General features: G+C 40.3%; 1 protein-coding gene across 1 annotated transcript in view; it reads right to left on the bottom strand.

The window, feature by feature from the left end:
- Positions 1 to 13,970, bottom strand: part of KDM3B (lysine demethylase 3B) — a 56,977-nt gene that overhangs the window by 41,655 nt on the left and 1,352 nt on the right. Inside the window, exon 2 of the mRNA XM_065690858.1 lies at positions 772 to 939. Within this exon, the coding sequence (XP_065546930.1) occupies positions 772 to 939 (168 nt within the window). The remainder of the gene's footprint in view (positions 1 to 771; positions 940 to 13,970) is intronic.

The following is a 13,970-nucleotide window of genomic DNA, read 5'->3' as shown; positions in this document are numbered from 1 at the left end:
TCTCACATCTAATATTTCCTCTTCCAAAGACACTAAGAGAAAAAAGAAGGATATATAAATGCCCTTCACTACACATCACTCACCAGGATGTTTCCAGAATGGGTGTACTCAGATACGCCAGCTAAAACATACTGGTTTTGTTCTCAAGCATCATGACATACAACTGCCATGTAAGCAACAATATGGATAACCACCTCAAGAACCAGGAGAAAATTCTGCATGTCAGGTTAGTTAATGCTGACAATAACACTTCAATAATCTTTTTCGATTTAGATGAGAAGTGGCAAACTTCTAGGTCAGACAAAGCCCACAGTCTATTCAGCTCCTTAAAATGCCTTCAAGGAATGCCTATTAGAATTATGCAGCAACCTTTACCATACACAGCTCTAGAGAGACCACAGAAATCAAAAGACTTTGATTTTCTTTTTCTGAATGGTGAAAATATCTCACAATTCAGAAAAGCCTAAAATAGGGAAAAAACAGTATTTTCAGATATGTAGCACTTTTCTTCAGAGACCCACTGGTAAACAGTATCTCATTTCTGTGAGGTAACAGCTTTCAATTCCTGGGGCAGGAACTGGAAGCATGCTGCCTCACATATGCCTTTCTGAAGATACTATAATTCTCAGTCAACTGCTCTCCTATTTACCATTTTTAAAAAATCAATCCCCAAGCAACTTTTGGTATCTCCAAATTGGTGCTCTGCACAATATCCAAACCGTGTGTTTCACAGTAGAGTGAAGATACGAGAGGTTTTGGCGAAATACTCACTAGTGCAGGCCACTGTGCCAGTGAGACACGAGTCCCCTGAAGCATAACTGGATCATTTCGAGGAGCCCAAACCAATGATCCTTCCAGCAACAGCACTATAACTTCTTCAGCATGGACTTTCACCCAGGCATGTTGCTTCCAGTTGCAGCCATCAAATTCCACAAAGATCTGATTAAAAAATATAAATAAATAAATAAATAAATAAATAAATAAATAAATAAATAAAATATTAGAAGGCATTTCAGCTCTTTTCAGACACCAAATAGAACCTACAACCCTTATGGATGAGGAGACAGCAGCTTTAGTCAGAGGAACCAGTATAAGTATTGTCATGGTAATACTGAGAACATCACATCTACATAACTACCAATCATGAAAAAAGAAACAGGAATCAAATTCACAGTAATTACTGACCTATGAAAAATTATTTATCCCAAACATGCATCACTGGCTTCAACTGCTGCATTTTCCCCTACAAAATTAAATATGTGAAAATTGTTCATCCCAAAATACAGCTGATGCCTCAATGCAAGCCTTTTCACATTGGGGTACTGTAGAGAATTTAGACACTCTTATTTCAATAGATGACCTGTATCAGCATAGTTAACTGACATTCACAGTATTAAATGCTTCAGCCTGGAAAGTTTATGTTGCCTTGTACACTATTAAACTCACTGAACCAAATGCAAATATTTTGGATGGCATGAGTTTATCCAGAAATACCTCCTCACTAGACTTGCCATTACCTTATCTACAAACGTAACAATACAACTCACACTGCAAGTCTAAATCACTGAGATATCATCCTCATTTTTTCTATCCCAAAAGACAAATGTTAAAACCCTGTGAAATTACATGGTAAGAATGCTAGGACCAGGAATGAAGACTACAAGTCTCATTCCACAGCCTGACAACTAGAGCTAGTAAGTATTAAAGCAGTTGCATTCCAATCTTTCACCTACAGAACTAACTACACAAATATAATCAAATATGTCAGTTAAACAGCAAGAAATTTCTGATCAGTTAAGAAACACGTTAAGCTCTGAGAGAGTCAAATCAGAGTTTTGGAATCATTACAAGATCACTACGGATAACAGGGCACTAACCAAAGACAGCTCTCTGCTTTACCAGTAATCCCTATTAAAAGAGGTATTAGAGACCATTCATACACTCCTCTTTCACACACCAGACTCAAAAGCTCAAACTTCAAGGGCAGAGGGAGAGAATATGAAGCAACTCTCCCAATGAATTCTTGAACTCAATTACTGCTTACGCTGCCCCACAGAGAAAGAAGACCAGACCTTCCAAGATATCCTCCCTTCCATTCAACAAACTTCAGCAATATAGTGGAAATTTGACTGAACACTTCTGTTTCAATGGGCCTGTAGCTTTCTTGGCAGCAGCACGTGATGAAGAGAGGACTATCAGGTACGAATAACAAAATGGAGCTGTTTATATGTACAGTATCAGTGAGGTAATCATCTTGTTATGATCCTCTTACTGTGCAGTTACATGAAAAAAGGTTGTCAAAAAGAACTATTAGAATAATGCTGACTTTGGAATATATGCCTTTTTTGCAATGTATTGAAGAATTTGGTTAAAATCAGGGGAGATTTCATAAGCTGCTACACAGAGAGGACCTCTCACTAACACATCCCCTTAAACCGCTGGCAAGGATCACTAAAGAGGCAAATTCAAGCAAACAATAAAGTGAAGCTTACCACTCTATCCCAGCTAAATAAGGATACCTATTAGGTTTTTTTTAATTTACTCCTTCAGACAAGACTTAAGTCAATTCACCTTATGACACACAAGAAGTAAGACTATAACAAAACTTCTTCCAGTTTTAACCTGTAAGACATCTCACATTTCTATGAATCATTCTAAATTGATGAAGTAGAAGAGTGCTTTTAGATACAAATTTAACACATTACTTCCTATTAAAAAAATACTACAAGAAATGGCCAGTGATGAACTTTAAGATGAATATTCCAGGCTTAAGGGGCTCACAAAATATTCTGACAAATACTGTGTACCCATCATATACAAAGCAGTAGCAATGCCATCTCTAATCTAGGGGATGTTACATCTAGGATGTTACAGCAGGACCTCTCTCAATCATATACCAGACTCTTGGGATTCTGGGGAGGTCCTCACTTAATGGAAGCTGGCCAGCATCATTCCAATATACAAGAAACGCATGAGGGCAGAGCCAGGGAACTACAGACTTGTTATCTAGCCACCTGGAAAAGCTATGAAAATCACACAAGCCACTTGAAGGAGAATGCAATCATCAGGCACCATCACCATGGGTTCACAAAGGTGAAGTCCTGTTTAACTAATTTCATCTCCTACAACAAGACCACCCACCCAGTGTATGAAGGAAAGGTGGTGGATACAGTTTTTCTGGATTTTAATAATGCTTTAGATTTTGTCCCTCATGGCATTCTTCTGGACAAGTTGTCCAACTGCAAGGTAAGCAGGTTCACAGTGCGCTGGGGTGAAGAACTGTCTCAATGGCAAGGCTCAGAGGGTTGTAGTGAATGGGGCTACATCTGGGTGACGACCAGTCACCAGCAGTGTTCCTCAGGGCTCAGTGCTGGTCAAGATTTTTATCAATGATCTGGATGCAGGAGTTGAATGCACCATTAGAAAGTTTACTGATGGTATCAAACTGGCAGGTGCTGCTGACTCTCTCAAGTGACAAGAGACCTTGCACAGGGATCCTGCCCTGGGCAATCATTAATACCGTGAAATATAATGAGAACAAATGCTGGATTCTGCACTAGGGATGGAGCAACACTGGACAGAAGTATAAACTGGGAGATGAGTGGCCAGAGAGCAACCTGCAGAAAGGGACCTGGAGGGCTGGTTGCAAGAGGCTCAATACAAGCCAGCAGTGTACCCTGGCAGCCAAGAGGGCAAACCAAGTCCTGCCAATGTTTAAAAGGCATTTGGACAGTGTCCTCAACAGTTTGGTTCAACTTCTGGACAGCCCTGAAGCGGTCAGGCAGTTGGACTACATGACTGTTGTAGGTCCCTTTCAATTGAACTACTCTATTCCATCACGTAACTCAGAAAATAGACTTTACAGTTTTCCTTTCTAAAACCCCAGACCATGAACTGATTGAAAAGGAGAGAAAAGACTTACAACATTATCATTCTAAGATCATCTCTCTCCCTGCAGAACAGAGAAGTCATGGCAAGTTTGGTTTACACACTTTATGTTCAATATTCTGTTTTGTTCCATCCTGGTACCATCAACAGAAGCAATGGAGTCCTGCCAAATTCTAATGTCCAACCTTTACAACAGGTGTTACTAATTCTAAGTCAATACCCAACAGACTATTCTTACACACATATGCAGGACAGCTGCTCCAGATCCATGCAGCACCACACGATACTGTCAGTATTGTCAGTAGTTTCCAACAGATCACACAGCAACAAAAAGGATGAAACCCTCATTAATAACAGCTATGTTCTCAGTTTCTGTTTCCAGAATGTGCAATAAAAATCACCTTGTGTACTGGGTGCACAATAAGCAGAAGCTGACTTGTGCCGCACACCACATGTTTGTGTATATGCTACTTCGTATTACTACAGAAAATAACTACAGCATATTTGTGAACTGATGCCTAGTATGCTTAATTTCTATGAGGAAAAACATTAAGAGAGTCTCGAAAGAGGTACCTAAAGCAAGTATGGACAGACCAGACAGTCTTGAGAGTGACTAGACATATTTTCTTCTGATATTTAAAGTGATAAACAGGAACAGTCTACCTTTGCTGAAAACCCCAGAGCCTCAAGGAAAGTGGCTGCATTACGACTGAGAATTTCCAGGGTGTGGAGGGTGTTTTATCTTAATTTGGAAATTGTGCAGTTCTGAGTCAAAAGGGCAATGTCTGTGTGCTAAAGCCCTGGCTGCAGCAGAATACATTCCCTCTCAAATGTACCAATGGCCCTACAATTTATATGGTCACATCTACAAACATCTGACCCTCCTAACTCTGCTCACAATCAGTTTAGATGAGTCATTGGTAAGTACAGCAATGGTGCTTTGTTAATACTAACGGTTCTAAACAGTGGTACTGGTGATAGTAACTAGACATTAAATTAGTGCAGATATGACTGTATCGTATTAAAAAAAAAAAAAAAGGGAAAAAGATGCTGCTTAGACAAAAATGTACCTGAAAGATTTCCCAAGTTCTCCTACAGGGAAAAAACACCTTCACTAAGCAACACCTGCTTATGAACAAGAAAAGATTTTTATGTTTGGTTTTCAGGTTTTTTTAAATCTACACTTTTTTTTCCCCCAACACAGAACAGAGGGTACACACAGCCCTGTAATTCTCCCAGTAAAAAGCAATACCACAAAGCAGAGCTGCTTTATCTGTTCTACAAAGTCTAAAGTGCTTTTTCCAGAAAACAGATTCTTATTTAGCTACTATGCTAAAATTCAGGCCTTAACACACTATTGAGAACTATGGTCTGGTTCAAATGGAATATCCCCTAGTTTTCCAACATCAGTTCCACTGTAAAAGCAGCAACAACAGGAAGACCATAGTGTAGGTAAGACAGACATATTGGTCTTTTTCATCATGTGATACACAGGCTTTAAACATGCTTTATAATAGGAAAAAGTATTGCAGCTTATTGCATTAGAATTTGTACAAAGGTCTAATGTAGATGCCATCTATGAAAAACAAAATCTTTACATTTTAGGGTTTTATACGTTACAAAAAGCAGAAGATGGCAAAAAATCCAAGTTCAAAAATATCCCTTGAAATGGTCTTAAATTTTACCTAGTTTTGAAAGGAAGGATGGTCCATCAGTTGCTAGAGAGTAGCCAAAGACCCAGGTTCAATTCCCTGCTGCATCAGAGGCTTCCTGCATGACCTTGGTCAAGCCATTTAGTCTCACTGGCTGAGTTTCTCCATCTGTAAATTTGAATAATAGTACCTATGCCCAGAAAGGAGGCGCTAGTAGGAATCTGTTGCAGACTATCAAGTAAAACTAGCTGACAAGCTGGTTCATGACTTCTTACTCATGATGCAGAAAGAACTACATTGTCAACATGTGAAAGAGGAAGGAAGGGAAGGTAGACACTGAGATTGATCTTGGGAGACATCTGAAATCTCATTCAGCTAGAACCATCATTAAATGGGATTAAAAAAGAAAACTAAACCTACTGTAGTTTTCTAATAGTTTTCTAATGCAGTCAAGGTATTACTTTGGAATTCATTACATGAAACAAACATACATCAGTGCTTAGAAAACTTTCACCTTCCAATCCAGTAATCATGCTTCAAACTATTTCTTACAAGCAAAGGCAAAAAAATCCAATCTGAAATATATATAGACACACACACACTAGGTGTTTCATTGCAGCTTATTTCCCAACCAAGAAAATTAGAAAAAGAAACTAAGGAGAAAAGTCCTCCTCCAAAATAATTTGTAACAAGGCAGGTAAAAGTAGATTTCATCACATAACCAAGAAACCACAGTTATTAGAACAAGTATGCTTAAAGGCTGATACTGATTAAGTCACTATATATTTAGTGAAGACACTAAATATTATTATAAAAATTAGAACATATACCTTGTTTTTATATTTCCTTGGCACTTTCCTATGCTCATAGCACATACTGATTATTAAGCAAAACAACCTAAACCACCTTTGACAGGAAAAATCCTAGAGGGCATAAACAGTATTAAACCATCAGTAGCTAGAGAAATGGTAACTCTGCTAAAGCCATTACTTTAAGGGTGGTGACCACTAATAAATGGCTACGAATATTGCATTCCTTCCCTTCAGCGTATCAACCGAACCACACAGCTTGGTGTTATCAGCAAACTTGCTGTGGGCGCGCTCAATCCCACTGAGCATGTCACCGACAAAGATGTTGAACAAGACCGGTCCCAACACTGATCCCTGAGGGACACAACTCATTCTTTTTCCACCAAGTGGTCCATCCATCAAATTGATATCTCTCCAATTTAGAGATAAGGATGTTGTGTGAGACAGTGTCGAACGCTTTGCACAAATCCAGGTAGATGACATCAACTGCTCTACCCCTGTCCACCAGTTCCCCATCATAGAAGGCCACCAAATTGGTCAGGCAGGATTTCCCCTTAGTGAAGCCATGCTGGCTGTCACCAAGCACCTTGTTGTTTTTCATGTGCCTTAGCATGCCTTCCAAAAGAATGTGCTCCAAGATTTTGCCAGGCACAGAGGTGAGACTGACTGCTCTGTAGCTCCCTGGGTTATCCTTTTTCCCCTTCTTGAAAACGGGGGTTATATTTCCCTTTCCAGTCATCGGGAACTTCACCTGACTGCCATGATTTTTCAAATATGATGGCCAGTGGCTTAGCAACTTCATTCGCCAGCTCCTTCAGGACCCTTGGACGGATTTCATCAGGTCCCATGGACTTGTGTATGTTCAGTTTTTAAGATGGTCTCGAACCAGATCCTCTCCTACAGTGGGCCCAAGGTCTTCATTCTCACAGTCCCTGCATCTGCCTTCCAAGACTTGGGTGGTGTGGTCAGAGACTTTGCCAGTGAAGACCAGTTTTGGGCTGTGGGTTTTTTTTTATTACAGGTTTTATATTCTTCAGCTGCTACAATACTAATACTGAGGCTTTCCAGGAAAAAAATGAAAAAGCTTTGCTAATCCACTGCTACAAAGAAAGGGCAGTAACCTTCCCATATGAAAGTTACCTAGAAACATTCGTGGATAGATATGGATTAGATACTTTAAGGCCCTGTCATTCTCTGCTTGAAGAAAGATTACCACCTCTTCCAAACAGAGAAATACAGGTCTCACACCTTGAATTTAGACCTTGGAAGACTTCTGTATAACATTTCACATCAGGAAAAGACAGCCTACACGCTGAGCACAAAGATCAACTATTCTCTGATAAAACGGAATCATTTGACTGAGGGTCTTCATAGGAATATGTTCCAAAAATTAAACCGATTGAGAACAGTCATTAAACATTGTAACCAACACCAGGACTGCCAAGTTCCCCAGAAAGATCACATGCTGGAAAGCTCTGTAAGCACATTTGCAGGCAGAACTCAAATTACCTTTACAAATTTGAGAAATTGCCTCAGATGAGAGCACAACACAATCATGAAAATAAGCACAAGGTGCTAAACAAAGGCAGAAACCACCAGTGAAAGGACAAGCATCAGTTTTATAGAAAAATAAAAGCAAGCAGGTATAATGGGTCATGAGGTGGTATACATTCAGCTACCTCAAGCTGATTAAAAAAGAGGGCAGACATGTACATAAATGTCTATGTACACATGAAGCACCTGTCTCTCTGCTTAGCTTCAGTAAATTCTCTGCTAAGATACTTATGAGCAGCTTGGGTCAGAACAGGAGACAGCAGAAGAAAGCACACAAGAATGACTAAAAGTCTAAAAAACTGGAACTTTGGAGTGGTCAAATTAGGTTGCTTTATCAAGAAAACATGAGACTGAAAGGCGAAACTAATAATATATTCTTCACGAAAGGCCTGCCAGAAAAGACAGTGAATCTTATTTGCTCTGTCTACTACAGAGATAAGACAATATTGGGATTACGATTCAACTAGAAATATCTGGGTAAGAAAACTTGGTTGTATGACGACTGCAAAACCAGAAGCAATGAGGAGACTATGCAGCGACACTGTAAAAACCTCTATTAGCAGAGAAGGAAAAAAGAGGATCCAGAAACTTGTCGGGAATGGCACTGGTAGAATTAATGATGATTTGATATAAGAGGATGGAATGACAACACAGAGAGAAGGGGGGGACATGTGTTGTTACTATTATTCAAAGGTGGCTACTTATATGAGCAAAAAAGTGACAGAAGACAGTACGACATGGCAAACCAAATTAAGCTGTTGGGGCCAGTGCATTAGTAACTATTTGTATAGCAATTTCAGACACCTACTGAAACAAAGAGCTTCCTAGAATTTTTAATATCTTGCCTGGCATTATGATTATTACATTTGAAGACTGAACAACACTCTGACACCACAGTAACATATAGCAAGCCCTACACTAAAATTTAGAGCTTAAAGTACCGAAATATAGCATATCTAAAAAATATGAGTTTATTTACGCTATCATCTTTGTTGTGTCAAATGACCGGTCTTGTTTAACATCTTCGTCGCTGACATGGACAGTGGGATTGAGTGCGCCCTCAGCAAGTTTGCCGATGACACCAAGCTGTGTGGTCCGGTTGATACGCTGGAGGGAAGGGATGCCATCCAGAGGGACCTTGACACGCTTCTGAGGTGGGCTGATGCCAACCTTATGAAGTTCAACCATGACAAGTGCAAGGTCCTACACCTGGGTCGGAGCAATCCCAGGCACAGCTACAGACTGGGCAAAGAAGAGATTCAGAGCGGCCCTGCAGAGAAGGACTTGGGGGTGCTGGTCGATGAGAAAATGAACATGAGCCGGCTTCAGTGTGCGCTCGCAGCCCAGAAACCAACCGTATCCTGGGCTGCATCAAAAGGAGCGTGACCAGCAGGTCGAAGGAGGTGATCCTGCCCCTTTACTCTGCTCTTGTGAGACCTCACCTGGAGTATTGTGTGCAGTTCTGGTGTCCTCAACATAAAAAGGACATGGAACTGCTGGAACAAGTCCAGAGAAGGGCCACAAGGATGATCAGGGGACTGGAGTATGAAGACAGGCTGAGGAAGTTGGGGCTGTTCAGCCTGGAGAAGAGAAGGCTGCGTGGGGACCTAATAGCAGCCTTCCAGTACCTGAATGGGGCCTACAGGGATGCTGGGGAGGGACTCTTTGTCAGGGACTGTAGTGACAGGACAAGGGGTAACGGGTTAAAACTTAAACAGGGGAAGTTTAAATTGGATATAAGGAGGAAATTCTTTCCTGTTAGGGTGGTGAGACACTGGAATCGGTTGCCCAGGGAGGTTGTGAGTGCTCCATCCCTGGCGGTGTTCAAGGCCAGGTTGGATGAAGCCTTGGGTGGGATGGTTTAGTGTGAGGTGTCCTTGTCCGTGGCAGGGGGGCTGGAACTGGATGATCTTGAGGTCCTTTCCAACCCTAACTATTCTATGATTCTATGAACAAAGTTTCACGTTCTGTTTTTTTTATTCTTGGGTTGTGGGGTTTTTGTTTTCTTTGGGTATTTTTACTTTTGTTTAACAAAGGACAAAAAAGAAATGTTTCAAGATTAATAAGTAACAGAATTATAGCGGGTATCACCCATAGCTAAATTCTGTAACCATCCTAAAACCCCAGGCAGTTCCAGGCAGGACCTGGTTTATTAATGTAAAACAAAACAAAACTCCACCAAGAAAACCCAAACATCACACTATTTTTCAGCACAAATAGTAGAGAAAACCATTCCTGAAAATACTGTCTTCAGTACCTCTTTATGTGGCTCAAAAAGACATGTATTTAGATGAGTCGGGTTAAGTAGGTAGGAAAGAACAACAAAGTGCCAAAACAAGAGAATCTTGCACAGCACTCTGTCAGTATCTCATTTCTTTCAACATTAGAGCAGTCCCAGCTTGAGCACCATTACTGACCCTCACACTGGTCACACACATGGAGGAAAATGTCAAGGAATGCGAGTATCACAGCTAAAAATCAGTGCTGGAATCTACACACAAGCCACAAGATGCAAAGGAAGAAGCGTCATCTTTGGGAAGGCCCTACCCCGTTCTGCACAAGTGCCACTTGAGTCATTTTAGAGCACACTGCAACTGCCACCCTCCTGTCATAACAAAAATGAGAAATGCTTAGAACCATGTATGAACAGCCCTGTCAACGCCTCTGCAACACAAAGACAGCCCACAACCTTAATTATCACAGGTACGAATGCAACAGCAATCTAGTTTGGCCTCAATCCACCTAAAATACCTCTTTACCTAATGTCTGCCTGCATCCCAATCAAAGTATCATAAAAACCAACTTCAGCGAAACAGCAAGACAATCTTTTTTGACTACTGTTTCTTTCTGCACCTGCAGAGATGATGGTATCTGCTGTTTCACAAAACAAATCAACTAGAAAACAAAGAAAGCTACTCCTAATCCCAAGGATTCTACAACCCAAGTATCAGCAGGAAGAAAAAGCAACATCTTAAATTGCAGGTTTGATAGCCAGACTTTTCAAACAATTTAAAATTGGTGCTTGCATAACTGGCAAGCGGCAAATACAACACCTGAATTTGAAACTAAGGAAGGAAAAAAACTGGTAACTATTAGTCTATTCAAACAATACCAGTGGTTTGCCAAATATTAGAATAAGTTTCAGGTGACCATATATTCACTGATCAGATCATAAAACATCGTTTCTGCTTCCCCAGCTTATGGCATTTCATTTGGTAAAATGCAAGCCCTGGTCATACAATGTCAACATTGTCCACCCAAGAAAACAGACTGCCAAACTGCTGTATTTTGACAATGATGGGAGAAAAAACTAAGGTCTTGCCAAAGCATATTTTCCTAGCCTTTTCTCCTTGTTTCGGTTGTTACATTTCAACACTACAAAACAATACTCACAAAGGTCAAAACAAGTAATTTTGATGAAATGTCTGAATCTCTTCTGCTGCAACTGGAACTTCTTCAAAGGCAGAAAAGTTGATCCACAAATGCAAACACTCATAAGGAGCTCCCTGCAGACTTTGCCACGACACAGTAACTTTCCAGCTTTCACTTGCAAAAGCTGGATCTCAATATTCCTAATAATTTAACACGTAAGAACACTGCAATTTTTCCTATCACTTATATCAGTATAAATAAAACTTGTAGACGCAGTCACAATTAAATATAAAGATGGGTTAACTCTAGAAAGAGATTCCTTGAATACAGATTTTAAACAGTAAGCCTATTTGAGCAGCAATTTTCAAAGCCAAATAACCATGGTTCACTAAGACTGAAGCAGTGAATCTGAAATCTTTGATTCTGCTGCAACAAACACCACAAAGAAGGAGGATGAGGCCGACCCTCTAAAGTCAATCCAAGGTCAGTGAGCTCTATGGAGCATCCACTATCAGATGAGCAAAAACTTATTTTATATCCCTTTGCTGGCAAATATAGAGCAGTCATGCTGTGCACGACTTTACAGCTAAACATAATTTCAGAAAACTCCCACCTGGCAGCACTCAACAGCTTTGATTCCCTCAACAGATGCACAGGGATGTCCACATCTCACCAGTGCAAGACTGGGCAAGGCAAAGGGGTGGAGTGGGTGGGCCTTTGACCTTGTCCAGCACAGATATTCTTTCACTGACACAAAAGTAAAATACTCATTTACTAATACATGCTCTATTAGAGGCAGCAGTTCTTTTAGAAGCTTACCTTCTCAATCTAGAGCTTCCATATTTCTACCCAGACTTCCCCAAACATGTTTATTTTGTGCAAGTCGAATAGGTTTAATATGTATTAAAATTACTGCATATGTGCAGATCAGCACAGCATGTGTTCAATAGTGTGACACTTCTGGAATATCAGAAACACCACATAAACACTACGTATGCACAGCGAACATCCAAAGAGGGCACTTCCATAACCCTCAGGAAAGGCAGTTCAACTAAACCTCTTACACATGTACTGTAATTGCTACCATGTGTCAAGAAATTACAATACCCTCAAATAAGGAAAAGGGAAAAAAAATGAAGGGACAGGGACTTTGAGTGTCTTGGTTAACAGAAATACAGGAGACAGCAGGGTTGATATAGTACCCAGTACAAACAGAATCCCTGTTGCATAAGAACAGCTCTGCAAAGTTGTAAGCAAACGCATGAAGGCTAATAAGCCTCTCATACACAAACTTTGTTACTGTTCCTTCTCCATTTCTTGTATTTTGGGGGAACAGTCCCAATCCCATCGTCAGCCCTGATAAAGCCACTACTGAGATCAGTCCTACCATTCCTTCCACAGCCACCATCTGTCCTGCCCCTCGCTATTCAGCTGGCATGACACACGGACACCAGAGATGGCACAAGACTGGGAATGTTCTCAGCTTGAGTCTCCACTCCAGTCCTCATCTATAACTTCATAGCCACTTCAGATCTACCAAGATCCTTTTAGAGAATTTTACGAGTCACACTGAATTACCTCTAACTGCAATGACACTGGCAAAAAAAACAAGATTGGTTTTTTAATAAATCATGTAAACTTATACTTACATAAGCTAAAACCACAAAGGTATTCCATCCACTCACACATCCCTACTCCTTGCATTTCAGTAGTGTAAATGGTTACAGAATCCCTCATGAGGCTGTTGAGCCCCAACCCAAGAAGAGTGTAAGTGGAGCCACAGAAGACATTGCTCACCATATGAACGAAAATTTTTCAGTGTGGATGTCTATCACACATAGGAAGACAGGCTATCAGAAAAAACCTTCCGGCATAACAAGAATTTATAGTGTTTTGTACTTAAGTATAAAATACTTTGTGCTTACTCTACAAAGTATTGCGAAGTGGGGGAATGTACATCAACTACATTTGCAGTCAGCTCTCATTCAACGAGCTTTTTTCCTTTGAAGAGTTGTATTTTACTTCGCTTTGCAAACAAAATTGAAAAAAAATGTATTTTATATATATTCATATATATTTATATATTTTTAATATTTTTTACTTGCTTTGCAAATAAAGTATGTTCAACATGCTGCTTGTTCATAAACATCTCTTCTACAGCAAAAGGCATTAAAGATATGCCTACTGGTCTTAACAACATCCATCCACCCCAGTTTTCTGCCTTTAACAGCAGCAGTAGGAGACATTATTTAGTTGATTTTTACTTTGCTAGGGTAGTCTAAAAGGTTGGTCAGCAATGACTGACCAGGAAACAAACTCTTACCTTTTATTGGACAGATTCACTGGAGTTAAAAAAAAAAAAAAAAAGGAAAAGGAAAACACCCCACCAATCCTTCCAGCAAAAGAGCATAAGACACCAAAAATTCCCTACATCACACTCAGATTTGGGATGGATGATTCCAGAATGCAAGGGTGCTGACAATACACTTGTCAAATGCAGTCTGCTACAAGAGTAGCTCTCCAGACCAGGTCTTAGCCCAACACATTTCAACGTTTCTCATCTCAAACACTTGCCCCATTTTCCTTTGAAGATCCCCTTTCTGCATGTTGAGGAAGTTTTTTCTTTCCCTCCTTAAACAAAACAGGGTGCAGCTAGAGTGCATCACCACAGCTTCCAACTGCAGACACAGGGTGC

Source organism: Lathamus discolor, chromosome 10 (assembly GCF_037157495.1).
Source record: "Lathamus discolor isolate bLatDis1 chromosome 10, bLatDis1.hap1, whole genome shotgun sequence".
NCBI classification, from domain to species: domain Eukaryota; kingdom Metazoa; phylum Chordata; class Aves; order Psittaciformes; family Psittacidae; genus Lathamus; species Lathamus discolor.
The sequence above is the reverse complement of the archived record's forward strand: the minus strand, read 5'-3'. Positions and strand labels throughout refer to the sequence as shown.